The sequence below is a fragment of the Sceloporus occidentalis genome, unplaced genomic scaffold, assembly GCF_023333645.1.
Source record: "Sceloporus occidentalis isolate IW3139 unplaced genomic scaffold, rSceOcc1.0.p SCAF_3, whole genome shotgun sequence".
Taxonomy (NCBI): domain Eukaryota; kingdom Metazoa; phylum Chordata; class Lepidosauria; order Squamata; family Phrynosomatidae; genus Sceloporus; species Sceloporus occidentalis.
The window spans coordinates 10,923,967-10,944,572 of NW_028316983.1; the positions used below are offsets into that span (position 1 = coordinate 10,923,967).

At 40.1% G+C, this 20,606-nt stretch overlaps 2 protein-coding genes across 2 annotated transcripts in view; one reads left to right on the forward strand and one right to left on the reverse strand.

Annotated features, from left to right (window-relative positions):
* The first annotated feature begins 226 nt into the window (after nt 1–226).
* Nucleotides 227–17,803, forward strand: TCFL5 (transcription factor like 5). Its single transcript, XM_089513653.1, has 6 exons — nt 227–1,413; nt 4,697–4,883; nt 7,487–7,643; nt 12,182–12,419; nt 14,950–15,091; nt 16,721–17,803. The coding sequence occupies exons 1-6, from the start codon at nt 692–694 to the stop codon at nt 16,841–16,843; spliced, it is 1,569 nt and encodes a 522-aa protein (XP_089369779.1). The 5' UTR covers nt 227–691; the 3' UTR covers nt 16,844–17,803.
* Nucleotides 17,766–20,606, reverse strand: part of COL9A3 (collagen type IX alpha 3 chain) — a 76,112-nt gene continuing 73,271 nt past the window's right edge. Inside the window, exons 31-32 of the mRNA XM_089513650.1 lie at nt 20,126–20,203; nt 17,766–19,209 (exon numbers count right to left, since the gene is read on the reverse strand). Coding sequence (XP_089369776.1) covers nt 19,031–19,209; nt 20,126–20,203 — 257 coding nt within the window. The 3' untranslated portion in view covers nt 17,766–19,030. The remainder of the gene's footprint in view (nt 19,210–20,125; nt 20,204–20,606) is intronic.

Genomic DNA, 20,606 nt, shown 5'->3' on the forward strand with positions numbered 1-20,606 from the left:
AGCGTTTCCTCTTGCAACGTTTCCCTTGTTTTGTTTTGTTTTTATTGACATTATATTTGAAACATTTCACTTATTTTATCGATATTTTATTTTGCAAAGTTTCCCTTTTTTAGTTTATTTTATTGATATTTTGCAACATTTCATTTAGTTTATTTTGCTGACATTTTATTTTGCAACGTTTCACTTATTTCAGTTTATTTTACTGTTTTAATTAATATTTTGCAACGTTTCACTTATTTTAGTTTATTTTTTTATTTTTTTATTAATATTTTGCAATATTTCACCTATTTTATTTTGGTGATATTTTACTTTGCAACGTTTCACTTAGTTTATTTCACTGATGATTTTATTTGATGGTTTTATTATTTTGCCACGTTTCACTTTTAACTCCTTTTAAAAAAACCAAATTGCCTTTATTTGTTTTGGGGAAGCCATTAAGTTTCTGCTCTGCTTCTGAAAGGCCACAGACGGCTTTTTAGCTGGGAATGGAGCTGCTAGGAGTTAAAGCCTTTGGCGCATAACAGGAAGACAAGGCAATCCGACTCCTCTTTCCTGTAGAGGAATCCATCTCCGATCGCATTTGTGCCTGACTGCAGCTATTGCACAACTTTGGTGTGTCAAGCGCATGCCGCTCACCGTTTGCACATTCAGTTTGTGAAAAGACTTTGTGGTGTTAATATTCCTCATCATCATGTCTGGCTCAAACCACAAAGAGCCTGAACCTGCTCCGCCAAACCCTCGCGCCACGGTTTCCGAACCGTCTCCTGCAGCTTCTGGCGCCGAAGGTCCAGCGGATTCCTTCGGCGAACACAACCTTAGCTTCACCACCACCGACCTCAGCCTCGTGGAAATGACCGAAATCGAATACACACAGCTCCAGCACATACTGTATTCTCACATGGAGGCCCAAGCGTGTGAAAGCGAGGGAGAAAACAGGCTGAATCCAAATAGCTTTTCATCCAGCAACGCGAACCAGACCCAATACCTGTCGTCGTCCAGCGGCAGCCAAGGTGGCTTTTCATCCAACAGTTCTGGGAGCCAGTCGCTCTGCCCTATTATTTGCCAGCCTGACAACAGCTTCATGGGTCCTCCTAACCAATGCCTCGGGCATATTGACTTCCAGGAACTGAGGATGATGTTGCTTAGCGAGTCCAGCCTCCCTCCGAACCAAGCCGAAAGAACGCCTAACGGAAGCTCTGCGGAGACCTCTGGGCAGAATGTAGTAAAAGTTAAACACGGCGACAGTTCCTGTGGGATGAATAAGGAAAACGTTCCTCTGGAAAATCCAGCGCCGCTTCCGGAATCCAGGGCAAAATCGGCCGTCCGTGTTCGGCTGGAAGACAGGTTCAACAGCATCCAGGCTGAAATCCCCAGGGGTCAAGAAGGCCAAGAAACTGGAATGCCCATTAACAAGTGTGTTGCATTTATTCCCCCCCCCCCCCCCCCTTTTAAACATACAGATCCATCACCTCTGTTAACCATTGGAGATTATCAGACGGGGCATAATGTCAGGAAAAGGGTGGGAGCAAAATGCAACGCTCCCATCATTATTGTGCAATTGCACAAAGATAATCAAACGATGTGATTATCCTGTGATTTTCCAGTCAGTGAAGAGGAATTGTGCCGTCATTTACCTCCACTTCTTAATAATGGGATAACCTGTTAATACTGAACTGATGAGACAATTCCTCTTCATTCATGGGATAATCACAGGATAAGCCCCATGTGTCTGATAATATTTACGCAATCACACAATAAGGACAAGAGCGTGGTGCTTTGCTCCTGTCCTTCTGTCTTTACCCCTCCATCTGATAATCTCACCATCAAGTCAACAGGAGAAATACTAAGATGCATATACAGTCGGCCCTCCTTATCCACACATTTTTTATCCACAGATTCAAGCATCCATGGCTTGAATATATATATATATATTTAAAAGTATGAATTCCAAATAGGAAACCTTGATTTTGCTATTTTATATAAAGTACACCATTTTATCATGTCATGGTATTTAATGGGACTTGCATTTCCATGGATTTTGGTATCCGTGGAGAATCCTGGAACCAATCCCCAATGGATAACAAAGGCTCATTATACAATAATATCAAATGCTTTTGTTTTAAGGAATAATGCCAGTCCTTTAGTTACATATTCAGATTAAATAAAACTGCTTATATACCCCCTTTTTTTTTGCATACGTAGAGTGGGAATAATCTCCACTTCCATTCTTTAGTGCCCTTTCTGTGTTTCTAAGGTGGATAAATCAGGTTAAGAATGAAAGTACCAGCGGTTATTTTAAACCACTGGCCCCAAACCCTTTAAGGGGTTTTGGACTTCAGCTCCCAGAATCCCAGACTATTGGCCAACTTGGCTGAGGCTTCTGGGAGGTGAAGCCCAAAATCTCTTAAAGGGCACAGTTTGGGGACCACTGTTTTAAACTTACATTTCAACCCTTATCCTTATTAGCTGTGTGTCCTGTAGCTAATGTGGTGTTAGCATAACTACAGACTTGCAAGTGAGCTAAACTAAGGGATTTGTAAGTGTTTCCTGCATTTCTCACTGCCTATGGATCAACACGTTTCTCTGTCTCCTCAACTTTCATGTAATATTTTAATTGCTCTGATTTCCATGATTGTGGATTGTGTTGTTTTTTTACTTGATTAGACCTGATTTTCAATTCCTGCCTTACATTATTCAGAATGCAGTCAATGTAGAGATTAAATTAAAGGTGCAACTAACACTGCAGTCTGTGAATGTTAGATTCGTAACTTCAGCTCTACATTACTTACCTAAAAAAGGCTGAGTAGCATATTTTCATTATAAAATGTGTGGGGAACCTATCCAGTCAAAGATGATTATACTGATTGTAGGTGGCGAAATGCCCCAAAGGCACCAGATCCCATCTGATCTTGGAAGCTAAGCAGGGTCAGCTCTAGACAGTACTTGGATGGAGACTGCCAATGAATACCAGGTGCTGCAGTCTATATTTCAGAGGGAGGAACTGACAAAACCACTCCTGAGTATTCAACCCTATGAAATTCATGGGGTCACCATAAATTGAAAGCACATACAGATGTTTGCTTGTAACTGTTGCTATCTGAATGAACATTGTTCATTGTTTGATGACAAGCCTCAGCTGGTGGATTGATGTTGCACCCTTAATCCTATCTGCTCCTGTTGTATGAGAATAGCCTTTGCTGAGCTTTCAGGTAACACTCCTGTTGTAAATTTATATCTCTGCTATAAATCACAGCATGGCAGATAAGTACAGAAAATAAGGGCTGGTGTTCTGTTGGGAACCAATTTATGATTGCACAGTTTAGAATTATGGTACAGTACTCTGTAACAATCATATTTCTGAGGGGGAGTATTGTCATGGCTGTGAAACTGGACCCACTGCACAAACAGAGCAAACAGTGATTGCAGAGCACAATGGTATGGCAGCTTACAGAACAGCTTGCTTTTTTTATGCAACGACATCAAAAGGAGGAGGAATAGCAGCAGCCCCCAACAGGGTCTTGGGGAACCTGTAATCTAGAATGGAAGGCAGCAAGAAAATCATTGGTGCTCTGTGACCAGCATGTCATAATTTTCTAACAAGGTTGCATATTGTGTCAGTAGCATAGCTCCATCCTCATAAAGTCACATATCACAGCTCATAATGCAGGATCTCATCATTCCCCAGGACCTACTCTACATAAAGTGACAGCACAGTCAAATTTGTTATCCGTTGTACATAAGAGGGAGCTGCAGCCAATTCTAGCTCTGATGAGAGAAAATTTATAATACAGATAAACCTGGAAACTTGAATTACTCCCCGAGTGTCTCAGGAGCAAACAGAGAATTGGACCTACCTTTTCATCTAAGAGGAATTTTTAGATTCTGTAGGAGACTCCCTCTTCTAAACAAATCTTGCAAAGAAAATCCCTTGATAGGTTTGCCTTAGGGTTGCCATCAGTCTGAAATAACTTGAAATGACGACACAATAACAACAACAGGAGACTCACTAGCTTCATGGCTTCTATAATGTATGTAGAAATCTGCTATGCATAAAATTAATTTTGTCTACCTGCATAGGCAATATTTTAAAGTCTTTTTTGAATATTACAGTTTTCTGTGGTGCCTTTTAGTATCTAGTCAGTAGCCCTTTTTAATCCTGTTGCCGTAATGTAGCATTATTGGATGGTCCAATATTTCTACAGTTTGTGATATTACATTAGGCTAGGGCACTAGTGTTACAGCGTCATCACCAATACCAATCTGGTATTATACTTCCAACTTTTAAGTCTGTTTCACTTTTGATTCAGCAATTTAGGCTTGGAAGTAATCACATTAAAAAGTTGACTTGCTTTCTTTTCTTTGATTTGCTTTCTGAGCTTTCAAGTACATATTATGTGAATTTAGGTTTCTATTTTGTCAGGATAAAGGTTGAAAGGAAAGTGGGCAAGACAGCAATTAGAACCGAATTCAATAGGATTCAAACAGTAATATTCCCTGTGTATGTTTTGCATTGTTGTCTGTTTCTGCCTAAATATGTACAGAATTGAGCTGTACTTGGTGGAAAATATCTGAATTTATACTTGACGTGAATTAAACTAGAATTCTGAACCAATATGAATGGGTGTGGAACAACTAGAGTTTTTGATAGACATTTCAAACAACTCCCTTGTTTTGTTTTGTTTTATTTCTTTAATAGCTTAGTAACTCTCATTCGCCATCCTTCAGAAGTGATGGGTGTTCCGCTTCACCAGCAGCAGAATAAGTGTACCACATTAGTGAAAAATAAGACTGCTGCTACAACTGCGTTACAGTTTACATGCCCACTGTTTAACCCAAACGCTGCTTCTTCTGCAACTGGAAATGCAAACTCGCCACAACCACAGGTTAGTGATTTTGAAAAAATAATGTAACATTTTTTGTTTTCATGTTGAAATAAATCTCCTGAAGGGGATACAGTTTAGAGAATTAAAAATATGGATATTGGATACTTATTTGGTGTTATTTGATGGAATAAATTACGTAATTAATGTTGGCTATGATCTAAAGAGCCATGAACCCAAGAGATCTTTAGATTGATTTTGTGTGAGCAGAAAAGTGCTTCTAATTTTGTCTTGTATCCAGTTCAGATTTTCCTGTTACTTTAATATGTTGTCATTCTTTAGCTCCTTCTGTAACTTTTCTCTATATTCCTTTCTAGTATAAAAGACTGCAAGATGGCTTGCATGTATAGCCAAAGATATCTTAAATATAAAACCAAGAAAAATATTAATCTAAAAATGGTTAAAGAGCCAGTGTGGTGTACTGGTTTGAGCACTGGACTGTGCTTTGGGGACCAGAGTTCAAATCCTTGCTCAGCCATGAAAGCCCACTGGGTGACTTTGGGAAAGTCACACTCTTAGCCTCAGAGGAAGGCAAAAGCAAACCTCCTTTGAATGAATCTCACCAAGAACTCCTGGTGATAGGTTTGCCTGCAGTGATAGTGCTAGCCATGGAGTGGCAATTATGTGACTTTCTGGGTATTGGATTCCTGTCAGTCCAGCTAGAGCATAACCATTGGTGAGGTATTGGTGGGAATTGTATTCCAACAATAGCTGGCAGATAGCTGCATTATTCCCACCCCTGTGCTAAATAATATATGACAGAGGGGTTCACAGCTGGGATACCACCATGGAAAAGACCTCTCCCCAGTTGCCCTTCAGCTTCTGAGGTGGGAGCAAACAGCAGAATTATTCACGTGAATGTAAAGTCGAAGGCTTTCATGGCCGGCATCCATAGTTTTTTGTGGGTTTTTTGGGCTATGTGGCCATGTTCTAGCAGAGTTTCTTTCTGACGTTCCGCCAACATCTGTGGCTGGCATCTTCAGAGATCATCATTTGCCATGTATGTTTATATTGGGCAAGGCAGTCAGGTACATTATTGTGGCAGATGAAGAACAGGAATATAGGTTTGCCAAGAAAAAAAAAAGGAGGGTGTCGCCCCCTCCTTGCATGCCTTTCGTCGGCAAGCAAAAACAGCTTTATTCAGGCAGGCTTTTAATGTATAATCATGGGCTGGCTTGGGTGTTTGTTATATAGGGTGGGCATCATGTTTTTAGTGTGGTTTTAATGTTTGTTTATATTGTTTTTAGATGATTTTTTGAAACTGTTTTATTGTACTGTGTTTTTAGAATTTTTATTTGTGAGCTGACTTGGGTCTCTTTTGGGGAGAAAGGTGGGAGAGAAATCAAATAAATAAATAAATTCTGATCCAAAGGCCTTGCATATCTTGCAAGGAGGCTATGATTAGATGATCTCCCTTAATTTTCTTCTGAAACACCTCCTTGCAGAAAGGTTGCATCTGGGCACTGTAACTTCAGATCAGATTCGTCCCTGGACATGTTATTAGTTTCAAAGAAGAAAACATGCAGGCACTGCAACTAATAGCAGCTTTGGAGAGAAATTTTGATTGGGGCTGCATCATGGAGGGAAAGATTAGACCTCCTTCTGCCTATGAGGGATTACATCCTGTTTGGATTACTGTGATGTGCTCTCTGTGGGGCTGCCTTTGAAAAGTGCTCAGAAACTTCATTTGGCCCAAAGAGTTACAGCCAGGTTGATAACTGGGGCTGGCTGCAGGGCACACACAACTTCCCTGTTGCAACAGCTGCACTGGCTGCCAATCCAATTCTGGGCACAGTTCAAAGTACTGGTTTTGACCTGTAAAGCCCGATATGGCTTGGGTCCAGAATATTTGAAAGACAATATCTCCCTGTATGAACCCATAAGGATTTAAGATCATCTGGAGAGGGCCTTCTCTTTGTCTCACTATCTCCTTAGACTCGTTTGGTGGGAATAAGGGAATAAAAAATTATTCCCTTGGTGGCTGCTCCCAGACTTTGGAAGAGAGGCCAGGAGGGTCCCATCCTTGCTCTCCTTCTAGCGACAAGTTAAAACATTTTTGTGCCACCAGGCCTTCATTAACAGTTGAGGTTTGGCTCTTAATGCTGCGTGCTGCTGGTTTTTGAAGTTTGAAGGATATGTATATAGTTTTGTTTTTATTGTTTTAGTATTTTAACTGTTGTAATATGTACTATTTTTGAGTGCTTTTATCTTTTGATTGCATTTTTAAATGAATGATGTTTTAATATTGTACTAAATTAATATTTTGATGTGCACTTTTGTATGCTTTTAATTGTACTGTTTTAATTTGTAAGCCACGTTGTATCTGAATTTCAGGAAAAAACAGGATAATAATAATAATAATAATAAGATGCTGATGATGATGCTGATACTGATGATGCTGATGCTGATGCTGATGATACCATGGCTCTGATCCAAACAGGAGCTCCCTGTACTCTGTTTTAGAAGTGAATTATACAGGAGAGTCAATGTAATCTGTACTTTGTTAATCTCCAGTATTTTCTTCTTCCAAAAGGAAACTGTACACTTGTACATCATCATGTACAAATTTAGTTTTGCTAGGTAATGATTTTCCTCCTTTCTCTTAGAACTCTGGACCCTCTGGTTTAGAAGCAGCCAAACATCAAGATATTGGATTGCCCCGAGCATTTTCTATCTGTTACCAGCAGGAAATTGAAGCAACAAAACAGACAGTTGGTCCTAGAAATAAGGCTGTACCTGAACATTTTTGGATTAAGCTAGGAGGTAAACAGCAAACATTTGACTGATATCATTATTAGTGGCTGTCAATTTCAATTAATTAATTATTATTATTATTATTATTATTAACTTTTATTTATAAAGCGCTATAAATTTATACAGCACTGTACATACAATCTTTTAGTTAGACAGTTCCCTGCCCTCAGGCTTACAATCTAAGAAGACACGACACAAAAGGAGAGGGGAGTGGTGGTGGGGAATGGGATCAGGTCCAGCAGTTCTTTTCCACCTCCGAGGCCTGGACCGAGGCAGATCGACTGGAGGAAGGGCTTGGCTTTTTAATGGATGGTTAAAAGGAGGCTTCCTGGGTCAGAGAGGGGCTCACCTCTGGGAATGCTTCTCTAAACAATATAGTCTTTAATTCAGTTTTGAAACTGGGTAAAGAAGTGATGAGGTGTGCATGTGGGGGAAGAAGGTTCCAGGAGTAAGGGGCAGCAAGCGAGAAGGGACGAATGCTAATTTCTTTTTCAGAGAAGGCTAAATTCAAATGACACCATTTCTTTTTCCTGTTGTTTTGATTAAATACTTCGTAGAAATGTCATTTCCAAACCATTTTAAAGCAGCTTAATTCCTTTGGAAGCTATGAAGAAGATGAAAGATGACTCTAGCATGTTGGTATTTTTCAGAATGAGCTCTGTGAGCTAACATAAGAGTTACTTTCTGCAGAAGGTAGTTCTAAAGTTGGTTGAGAGGGTTGGTGTTTTTTCTTAATATTTTGCTTGCATTTGGTAGAAGTAACAGAAAATACCCACAGAGAGAAGTCTGCAAAGCAAAAACCACTCATTACAGATAGTTTTCAATTGTTATGTCTGCCTCAGGCACTGGACAGTTATTTCTGAACAAGGGAGCAATAATAATAATAATAATAATAATAATAATAATAATAATAATATATTTCTAGCCTGCCCTATCACAGAGAATCTGGGCGGGTGATCTATGGAATAGCGGTATATAAATAAATTTTATTATTTATTATTATTAATAAAATACATCAAAGTTAAGGGGTAGCTCTTGAGCTTTTTTATGGCACTTTCACATAGGTACTGTATTTTCTGGCGTATAAGACTACTTTTTAACCCAGGAAAATTTTCTCAAAAGTCAGGGGTCGTCTTATACGCCGGGTGTCATCTTATAGGACAGGTGCTGAAACTTCTGAGCCAGACTGGAGAATCTGCGGTCACCGCATATGGTGGGGGGGGGCCTCAAAAACGGCCGTGGCCACATCCCCACCGTATGCGACAATATGAAAACAGCTACCGCTCTGAGAGTCTTGGAGACAGGGAGGGCTGGGCAGGCAGGGAGAGCTGATCAATCCAAGCAGGCTTTGTATACAACGAGGTTTCCTGCTAAGTACCTGCATGTCATTTGAATTAAAATTACCATATTGAAATCAAATCTGATGTTTTTTTAAATTTTTATTTGGTGTGCCTTGGAAGAGGGGTAGTCTTATACGGTGAGTATATCCCAAACTCTATATTTTAACTGGAAAAGTTGGGGGTCGTCTTATACACCCAGTCGTCTTATATGCCGGAAAATACGATATGTTATTAGTGCTTTGAGACTCAGACAGCAGTCCTATAGCCATTTAATCCAGGAGGAAGCTCCATTGAGCTCCCTTGAATTACCTGTGGGCATACCTGTATTGAATTGTGCTGCAACATGGAACAAGGACTGCAATGCTTAACTGGTGTATTAAATAATTGAATGCATAGTCTGGCATCTTTTTGGGTATTTCTGTCATTGTTGTTATTTCTGTCATTGTTAACTGATGTATGATCACATAAAGATGAACTGTGATGTTTCTCAGTGCTCATATTTTTAGGAGGGGAGCAGAGATATAGCAATGTCTCTGTGAGAGTTTACCACTTAACCTACCACTTTTTCACCAGATGTGAAGTTTTGCCTAAACCTCCTCTTTCACCAAATGTAAAGACTTTCACAAATCTCTCTGCTACCACCAAGAGTGAGTGCTTTCCTCTTATCCTTACCTCTACCACCAGTGTAAGATCTTCTCCCATCCCACTGCTGTGGCCATCAACTGTGGGGACCTCCTAGATACCGTCAAGGTTCCTGTGTGGGATATTATGCAATTTCTATTCCCATGGACATCAACCCTCTTTATTTGCTGCTGCTGTCACAGACACTGTATCTGAAACAAAGCTTTCTAATATATAGGGTTCCAGGAGGCCAAAAATATATAAATACAAAAACAATGCTTTATTAAGAGAAGTTGAATATAATAAAACAGATTAATTATTTCATTTTAAAAACACATCACACACTCTCAAACTCCTCTCCTAGCTGACTTAAATGCCACTTAATTCCTAAACCTGATTGACTAATTCTCTACCCTAAGCTACACTCATTCCTTCACTCTCTTTACCTTGGCTATATCAACTATCATCCATTAACTGTCATTCACCAGCTTTATTCATGTCCTCTCAGCCATTCCACCAACCACCATTCACTCCCAACATTTCATTCTCTCAACCCTCCTGACAGCTTCTTATGGTATTAACTCTAATACACAGTGCATACATAAACAAATTATCTTACTATCTCCAGGATCATGGCACAAATAGAGCTAGCAGTGTGGCCACTGCACAATAATCTTGAGGCACAACATGTCCTGATGAACAAATGTTGTTTATCTGGACACATAACTCAGTTATCTTTACACATCATAGCCTCTGATACAGAATCTAAGTCAAAACACCTTACCCAGAGATATATTGTATGTGCCTTCAAGTTGTCTGTGACCTATGGCAACCTCATGAATTTCACAGGGTTTTCTTGGGCAAGGGATCCTCAGAGGTAATTTTGCCAATTCTTTCCTCTGAAATATAAGCCTTCAGCACCTACAGCTCCTTCCAAGTACTAACCAGGGGTATGTTACCCAAGCAGTGGGGGGACTGGGGATCCTTACCAACTGTGTCGATGCTTTAAAAGTTTGGGGGATTGCTTAGCTCAAAGGAGGCTTGCAAGAGGCTGGATAGCTTTAGGAACATTTTCACCTGTGTATTCCAGAATTTGATAGAACTCCAGAACTGGTGAATAAAATAGGATTTTTATTTTGAAATAAGCACAGTGCAACTTACACACACAATAGTAATTCAAACAGAAACATGATATAGAGCTGACCAAAATGAAGTTATGGAAATTGGATAGAGGAGACTGAGGGTTGCAGTCAGAGGGGGTGATATTTACCCGTCATGAAAAGGAGACCAAAGAAAGCAAGGTGTTTGAGGGAAACACAGTGAGTGGAAAAGCTTTCTAGCCTTGAAGGGAACTTCGCAATATCTTGCAGTGCAAAAGACCCAATGGCCTTCTTTTGCAGAACCAACAATGGGATTCTGGAACAACAGATGGTTTTAACTTTGGATTGACAAAACAATTATTTGATTTATGGCAGCCTTAAGCTAGATGGATAGGGAAGTTTGGCTGAGAGCATGGCAAGGAGTAGGTAGGAAGTGTAGTTTTACTCTTGCTTTTGCCTTTAGTATGAGAGGACATGCAGAAAGCCTGTGGAGAAGACAGAGTGATCAGTAAGCCCATTCAGTTTTTATTTTGATTATTACCTGGGTTCTTCACATGTCTACATTCCTTTCCTATGGGAAATTTCCCTGTGTTTCAAAGGGAAACACGCCTGGCTCCAGATAGGAAAATATGGAAGCCCCACATATAACACAGGATATGCTGGGTATGCTGACCCTGCTTAGCTTCCAAGATCAGATGGGATCTAATGCCTTTAGGATACTTAGGCCCTCAAACTTTCAGATAGTACAGTAATTTATAATTTGTAACACAGTAATGTAACATTGTAAATGTGCTGAGAGTTATAAGCTTACTTGTTTAAGGTTGATGACATGTTGCTAGAGGTAGATTTTTTTTAAAAAATGCACTGGAATTGTAAATTGATTCATACTTTCTTCAGGATCTCAGTATTTATATTGTACTCTTGTTAAGAATTAAATGTTGTTTATACTTAATTGTTCAGTTCAGAAAAGTAAACAAAGGCAGGTTACAGACCGCCATAAAGTACACGCTCCGCGTGTACTAGGGTTAGGAAGGGTCTTACCTTCCTCATGGCCCTTCTCCGTAGTACGCGCAGAGTGCATCATAAATGGCAGCGCCCATCCACATGGGCCCCGTCATTTTGATGTCTTGGACGCATAGCGTCCAGACGTGTCGCAGAGGAAGTGACGCCGCGAGGGTGCGCTTTGCCCCTTGCGGCGCCACTTCCGTGTTTTGAAAAGGAGCGCCATTTCGACGCTCCTTTTTCATTGCGCCGGGAAGCCTCTCGGTCTGGCCGCTGGGGCTTCCCTCCGCAGCGAATCGTGGCGGCAGGAAAACGGCCGCTTGAGGGCGGTCTGTAACCCGCCCAAGAGCCCATTAATGCTTGAAGTACAGGGTACCTTAGAATGAATAAGCTAAAAAGTTACAGAGTACGATTGCATTTCAAACACCATTTTCATATATGATGCAAAATTGCAAAGTACTACTTTCTACTTTTGTTTCTAAAGGAGAGACTTTATGTAAGCAAACCATAAACAAAAGAAGTCGTAGCCGGCTACACCCCTTGGAGACCAATGTACAGCGCAAACCACTAGGAGATATACAAAATGTATGTGATAACCAAAGTACTGGTCCAGCACAAGCCACTTGGCAAACAGGACAGTCAACCCAGAGTACACAAAGTGGAAACCAAGGTGGTGTCTCACAGCGTCGAGAGCGACATAACCGGATGGAAAGAGACAGAAGGTAATTGTTCTTGGCCCCTACATTCTGAAAGGAACATTTATTGTATTTGTTTCATACATTAACAGGTCTTTGGAGAAATGTTAATATTTATAAGGTGCTGATTTGCATATCACAGTGTCACTGTGCACTAATTTCAGATTTGCACCAGCCACAAAAATGAGATGCCAGATGAATCGCTGATGATCCTGAGGGGGCACCCAGAAAGTGTATTCAGTGGGGAAATTAATTTAGCTCAATAATTTAACAATGAGAAGGCCAGGGTACCTTCTGGCTGGGATATTAGTCTTTGTTTAACAGTTTCAAACCCAGAAAACTCCAGAGGCAGATTCCAAATTAATATGGTTTATTTATACATGGGGACTCAACACTCACACAAACATACATACAAGAACTAATGAAGCAAAGGTGTTAGAATATAGTGAATTGCCGGGTTGCTAAGAGGCAATACTGTACCGATCCTGAAGCAAATGAAGATGGCTCAGTAGCTGCTGGAGGAACATGAAGTGGCTGGCTGCTGGGGTAACCAGATGAAATCAAACAGAGATTCTGCCCCGTTTTGGACTAGACCAGTTTGCTAGTGCTGAGGCACCTACATTTATACCCAGAAATGGCCCCTAAGGGCAGGATTTTAGGAGTTGATGGGCTTAAATTACTTTCTCATGGGAGAAGAATAGGGAGTGATATGCAGTACAATTGTGAATATTCCCAAACAAAAAGAGTTTCATTCCCAGAAGGAAACTCCCTTTGTTTGCTACATGCAACAATCTCCCAGTCCAGCTCACTACCACCTTTCCATAGTCTAGGGATTATCCTGATTCAGATCTTGAGAGATCCCATCATGGCTGAGTGCACTGGGCTTCTCCCATGCTGAGCTGTCCAAATCAGCCTGGTATAGCTAGTTTCCTGTGCTGGGGAGCCCCCATTTGGGCTACTTGCCTAAGACATTCCTGTTTGATACTTGATATCAAAGGTCACAGACAGGTGTCTGAGAGCTGGATCTTGTGCTACAAATTCTATATAACCATCTACATGATATACCTTTACATATAAAGTCGGACCTTCATGTCTGCTGGGGATCCATTCAGTACAACCACCACTCTGGATATGAAAAAACCCTGAGACCTCAAGTACCATTGACCCTAATGGCAATGTGATGTGTGTGTGACCACTAGCGTGGCTGTGTGCACACACCACATTTGGGACAAAGGAGCTTGCCGTCTATAAATATTTAAATACATCGGTGGCAAGCCCACAGATAGGAAGGTCCAACTGTACCTACCTGCATAACAGAGATATGTAGAAACCCTGTTAGTGAATTGTGAATATGCATAACAGGACACCAGCAAGTGACTGATGCACACCTGGGACTGATGCAGTACGCATCCTGTTGCACATAAGTTCTTTTGTGCATCAGTCTTATTGTGAATCAGTCGCTTTGCTGGCTCTGCTACATAGTAGTGTAACAGTATCCCTTTACTGGGATATGGACATTATGTAACTGCCCAATTCTGATTCTGACAGATGTAAATCCATTTATGAAAATGTAACTCCCTAACAGGATTCTAGCAGATGTGGAGTTAAAGAAGCGGAGGTAGTAACTCCATATACCTGGGAATGAGTTATGAATGTCACAATTTTCATTGGTTATAATTTTCTGTCTGGCATGGCACAGAGCAAGTGATCTAGTCACTGGGCTACTTGTCTGCTGGCCAATGAATTTCCACCCATGTGTTGGTAGCATTGCTGAGAGAAATCTCAGTTCCCCTGGTTTGGCCTAATATGGGCCTTTTGAATGAGCTGGGTGAAGCTTTGTAAACCTACCCCAATATATCTTTGGGGAGTTCATGAGCACCATACCATGCTTAATCCTAAAATGGACACAGACCAATCCTCTCCTATGTCACAATAGACAGACAGGTGAGCCTGCCTTGCTCACAGTCATACTGAATACCAGTGTAACTAATCACAAAACTATGATGAAAATCACTTAGCCAAACAACATAATCAACATCTGGGAGGTGGAACTATCAAATGGAACATGGTAAATATTTCAAGGAAATGCTCAAATGTTACACCAGATTCCCCCTTCCCAACTCTGTTACAAAGTGACCCATGGCTTTATTTACTCTCTTCCTGTCTCTGTTGATCTATATGGGATCTGTGTCTCATGTCCATATTTGCCTCTCCATGAAGCCCAACTGTATGATTGCAAGTCCCAGGAAATGGCCAAGCATTCAGCTTTACAGAGTAGCATAAACAAAATAGGAGCATTTAGGAGAGGAATTGCAAGGGTAATAAAAAATGAATGTTACAGAAGGCATTATATGCATCTCAGCTTTGTTTAGGTTGGGTTTGAAGACTGAGGAGTTTGTGCAAAGCTCTTTGTGCAACAAATGCAGAAAGATATTCATGTACGTATGTTACCAATTAGGAGTCAAGAAATAATAAAGTATTGCTTCCTGCAAATTAAGAAATGTTTTTAAAAGGCTGTTTGACATTTTGCAATTGACCATGCTGTATGTAATTCTAGGCGCAGAATCAGGATTTGTTGCGATGAACTGAATCTTCTTGTTCCATTTTGTACCTCTGATACTGATAAAGCAACAACTTTACAATGGACAACAGCATTTCTAAAGTATATTCAGGAGCGGCATGGGGATTCCCTGAAGAAGGTCAATGAGTTCTGCACAAATACACAAAACATTGCTAGACTATGACAGTTAAGGCAATAAAGACAATTTTTTAAAGATCATGACAAATCTTTTGTTGATCATTTCCTTCATAGAAACATACTAGCCCTGAAGCCTGTGTTTAGTTCCCATTAAAGTAGACATATTAAATCGATGGATTTTCACCTCTGTGTTGATTACCACTCAAACAACTGATTCTGTGTTTCTACTCTAGTTGGAACTAAGTTGCAGGACTGAAGCCCTGTTTCTCTGGATGGCACAGAGGAGCAATCCACTCATTAGTGGGTGCCAGCTAGAATGCAGCTCCACAGTTGCAAGGACAGTATCAGTGCTTGATTCTATACTTATCAATCCAGAGGCCACTTCTTAATACCAGAGCTGAAAACAATTGGGCTACTTAGATTCAGTGGTAATACAGTAAGCTCTATGCCTTCTGTAGCTAAGCAATGATTATGCTTTCACTGTGGCATTAGAAATGTTTTTAAAAGCTTTGTCATGATTTCAGAGGAAAAAATCAATAATAATTACCAATAACAGCAGTAGTGATTATTCTTGTTCTTGAATTTATACCATTTTCTACAAAAGTGCACAAATGTGCTTAAAAATAGATCAACTCAGTTCAAAAACAAAATAAGATGCAGCTTTTTTAAAAAACAAGCTAATGAAATAGCAGTTAAAAACAAGCATCAGTTTAAAAGCAGCAGGTCAAAGGATACTGAGAGGAGTGAGGTTGTATATCTTCTCTTTGGTTCAAATTTTTCATGCCAGTTCATCCACGAGTCCCTCTTAACTAAATTGGGCTACTTAGACAAGGATTTGAGACAGTTTCCATGGGGAAGCTACGCCTCATTAGTGTTGTGAGTAATGTTAATGCTGCACATGACTTCAGTCAAGGCTGGCAGGTTTGTACTAATGAAAAAAGAAAGGGGACTGGGTGAGAGACTCTCTGACCCTGAGCCCACTCACAATCACAGAACTGTGGTTCAGATATCCGAACAGCTGCAGTAGCTCAAGTTTCATGGCTTCTGTTCTAAATTGTGTTGAACAGTCCTCATTTTCCTACATGAGTGGCTAATTTTGATGTTGTGACATTTTTGAAAATACTGAATGAGGAAGAATGAAAGCCCCTGGAGCCAATCTTCAGGCAGCATGCCCAATTGATGGTGAGAGGATAGGAGAAGAAAATACTGCTGTGACTGCCAGCATTTAGCCCTGTGGTATGTACCTCATCTGCATATCTTTTAATTTGATCATGTTCTCAGTGTATTGGCATTGCTGATATATCATAAGCAGAATTTTCATTTTTCCATGCTATCACTTCATCCCACAGACTATTAAAGGCATATCAACTGCCCCATTCACTTTGACAAAGGCATTCTCGTTTCATGCAGTTGCCCCCAACCCCATTGAAATGAATCTGGCAGAACCCCATGTGTTTGAGCTCTGCATGTTGTTGCTGTTTTCTTTTTTAAAAGAAGGATGAGAAAATTGATGGGTTAGGCACAATGGCTTGAGGCTGTTTTTAGGGATAACTTTAGCTGAGAGTTGTCTTAAGGATTCCTTCACAGGACAATAGTCTATCTGTATTTATTTTGTTCATTTGATTTTTAGGAATTTGAAACAGTGTTCTGTGGCAAAACAGGCAGAAGACTAAAATTAACAAGATCAGATTCAATAGGAACATGTCCAGCACAGGAGATTACACAGACTGGTGCATCGATGGAGATAAAATAATTTAACCTCTTATTCAAGGGCTGCTGGAAAGTGAAAACAGAGGACATCTTTCAACTTCTTTTTGCAGATGCAGCAGCTCAGATTCTCTTGTAACTCAATGTAGCTTGCAAAGTACATAAACATTCAAAACAAAGGGGGAGAAAGTCACCAATGTCATTTATTTAGCAATACTGCCATGAGAAAGGGATTGCACCAAAGAGAAGGAAAACATTGCCACAACCTAGGAAATGGTAGTCCCTATCCATTACCCCCATTTTCTTCCTTTTCTTTTCTTTTCTGCTTTGTTTTCCAAATAGACAATTAATTCAGATTTGTTATAGAACAGTGGCATATTCTTTGCACTCTTTAACAGACTAATATAATTTATATGTATGTCATGACAACCAGTTTGCTATTGGAAGAAGAAGAAAATATATTTAAATGTATAAATTATCTAAGGATACTAACATCTATATAGTAACTCAGATTTGCTTTTGATTTCTAACTGTTCAGCCCTGTAAAACTAAAATTATATAGAAAAAGCTGTAGACAAATGTTGCAAAATACAGTACTATTTAGAATATATTTTGCACTTTCTCTGTAACAAATTCAGATATAAAATATTGTTGATGGAATATCTCCTGCACATAGATCCACCGAAAAGGATGGCAGAAGCACAGCTGTGTAGCATGGTGCAAGTCCCATTAGTTTCACTAGCACTTTCATAGGAAGAAATGGCAGTTGATTATATCTTCTCAGTGCAAACGTTGCATTTTGTAAACAGTACATGATTTTTAAGTGCACATATTTTCTTCCTTTTTTAAAAAGAGACTACTAGAAGCTATACTTAGGAAATCTGAAGTGTTTAAGGAATAATATATTGAACTGAAAGTGGCTTTATTAATCTGTAAAAAGAGATGATGCTAGTAGCTATTTCTTGTGTAGAATTCATCCCAAAATAAATACTGTTTAAATCAGTGATATTCACACTTGTGTAGCACCTTTATTTCTAACCAGCAGGGGGAAATTATAGAACTGGCAAAACAACCCTATTATCAAACAGTTAGGTACAATGTTACCAAAATAATTTTTACAACAATGCACATGCTATTTAGGAGGTAATGATAATTTCCTGTAATGTACGGTTCATACAAACAGTGTGCAGAGGGTATCAAATATCAATACAGAATTTCCCATATGGTAATATGGAAAAAATATCCCCTGTAAAATAGATATAGTGTTCCATATGCAGAGTCAATTTGGAAAACATTCTTTTTTAGTTGTAGCAGATATTTAAGAAATATGGCCCAGTGGCATGTTCTGTGCCCCTAGCCTCCATTTAACAGTTCCCTTTGCTTTTGAGACACACCACACACACAAAAAGACTCAGGTAAACCTCTGACATGACTTCTGAAACAGCATAAAGAACTACTGTTAGCACAACACCCTGGGAAAACACCACTGTGTATGCCAAAAGATGGTTGTGGGATTGTCTACATTCAAATGAGCATTCAGCCTAGTCCAGGATTCTGCCTATATGAACTCTGTTTTACTTAGCTCTCTATTTATACACTTACTTGCCCCAAATCAGCTAGGGACATGTATGTTTCGATCCTTTGTCCAAAGCCGGATAAAGAGACAGGTGATGTGCATGTAATTTCTGTCCATGACCAGCTGATGGGGCTATGAGTGCACACCTTTAAAGACATAATAAATACCATTAATATTAGTCCAAGGAGGTGCATCAGATCAGTGCACGCAGCCTTGACAGCTACATTTGTATATGGTTGGATTAGAGCCCTGATGAAGGATAATGGAATTTAATGTTAAAACCAACTAGCACCAAGGCAAGCCATTATAAAAAATGTTAGGAACTTGGCTCAGTTGTGTGGGTCTGGGAGGCATGTTAAACAGAAAGTACTTCACACTTCAGGAACCAAGGGGTATCTCTTTAGTGGGGCAAGCAACAAACAATATTGTAATGAAAATAGGAAACAAATTGTAAGGGACATACTATTGTATACGTTTCCATCTGCTGATTTCTTGTTCATTGGAACTAAAATATATTGTCAAAGTCCATTTAACGCATTTTTACAGGAGAACTGCCCCCTCCATTTTTTTTAAAAATAGAAGAGTATTTCCATCTTCATGTATAAACAATTCAATTAAATATTCAGTTCCCTTTTCCAGCTCCTTTTAGATGTGATTTTATGACTTTTTGGATTTCCCTCCAGCAACGGAAGCTCCCATGCAGGCTGATGTATCACATACTCCTGGAGTTCCCTGAACCCCAGTGGCACCTGGTCGTCCAGGATCTCCCGGCAATCCAGGCTCACCAGGAGCACCATCCCGACCATCTTTACTAGTTCCAGGAACACCTGGTGGTCCTAGAGGTGGAGAATCAAAACATAAAGATTCAGCATGATGCTCTGCACCTTTCTCTGGATTTTTGTGCCCTTTCAGTTGGCCTAAAAAAGACATCACAATTTGGATATTGCAATTTGTCTTATGGCCAACAGTGCATTCTGGATAAAACAGTTGCTTGTATAATCCATAGCACTTTTTGCTCCCCCTTGCTTGCATCTGTGCTAGATTCTGCTATTGACCCTTCTCAAGAGCTGTGAGCAATCAATACTAGATTTTCCCCAGGCACTGCAGTATCTCTGGCTCTCTTGCATACCAAATACTGCATTCAACATCTTGTAGATCTCCTGAAATATTGGGCTTTATACTTCTGGCATTTTCCAGACTTGTTGTATGATGGCTTGCTTATGGTGATATTCCTGTGCTACTGATGTGGAGCATCAGTATCGGTAAGAGTAGGTTCAGCTTACAAAACTGGTCTGAAAACTTCTCAACTCCTCGATTTTGCCTTTGCTGAAGCAGTGGAGAATTGGTCTGTGGGCAGGATATGGCAACTAGACCCCTGTCTGCTGACCACAATTGACCCTTCTGGGTCTCTGGGCATTATTATTTTTATGCGCCTCTGAGGTTTATACCTACACAGTAATATAACTGCATTTTTACAATTACAGGAGCCATGGTCCTTATTTCACCTGGCACGCCTATGCAACTTTGCACAACAAAAAAAAATATCTTCTGAGTTTTACAAACAGGAGGTTAACAAGAATATCAATGGCTTTGAGGAAGAAAAGTATAGTGTAGCAGCAACAGCAGCAGCTTCACCTTTCAGACAACCTGTGAGATGTGTCCAAAAGGCTGAGAGCAGCTGTTGATGGAATGTCCCACCATTCAGGGAATGGTGTGTGTATGCGCACAAAAGTATTGACACTGTCAACTTACCTTGAGGCCCTTGGTCTCCATCAGGTCCATCAATGCCTTTGCCAATGGCACCTTTGTCTCCCCTTTCACCAGAGTCACCTACAGTCAGAGCACAGGAAAGGCATAAACTTCACATGAGATGAGACTATGGAAAAATACTCAATAAGGAACAAAAAATTCATTTGAGAAAATCACCAGCTTTATGACTCATACATTTATAGAGCAAGTCCTATAGGGAAGTGAGAAAGAATTCATGGCAGAAGAACCATTCAACCAAGCCAGGGCAGAAAGTGTAGGCTTATGGTTTCCCCCTTATCTGTAGGTACTGAGTTTTCCCATTGGGTTCAACAGGAGGGGAAATGGCACCAACACAGCCTTCCCCCTGTTCTGTTCTGGCAGATATATGAGAATGAAGGATTTTTAGATTTAGCAGGTCTTGAGCCTTCCCAATTTATACTGGATATGCTGGGAACATTCCCTTTTTACCGTTATGGCATATTGA

Bases quoted from the DNA above. Each gene is read 5' to 3' on its own strand.
- TCFL5 (XM_089513653.1), top strand. From the start codon at position 692: ATGTCTGGCTCAAACCACAAAGAGCCTGAACCTGCTCCGCCAAACCCT. The intron at 1,414-4,696 runs GTGTGTTGCATT...TTTCTTTAATAG, and splicing joins ACTGGAATGCCCATTAACAA to CTTAGTAACTCTCATTCGCC. The intron at 7,644-12,181 runs GTAAACAGCAAA...TTGTTTCTAAAG, and splicing joins TTTTTGGATTAAGCTAGGAG to GAGAGACTTTATGTAAGCAA.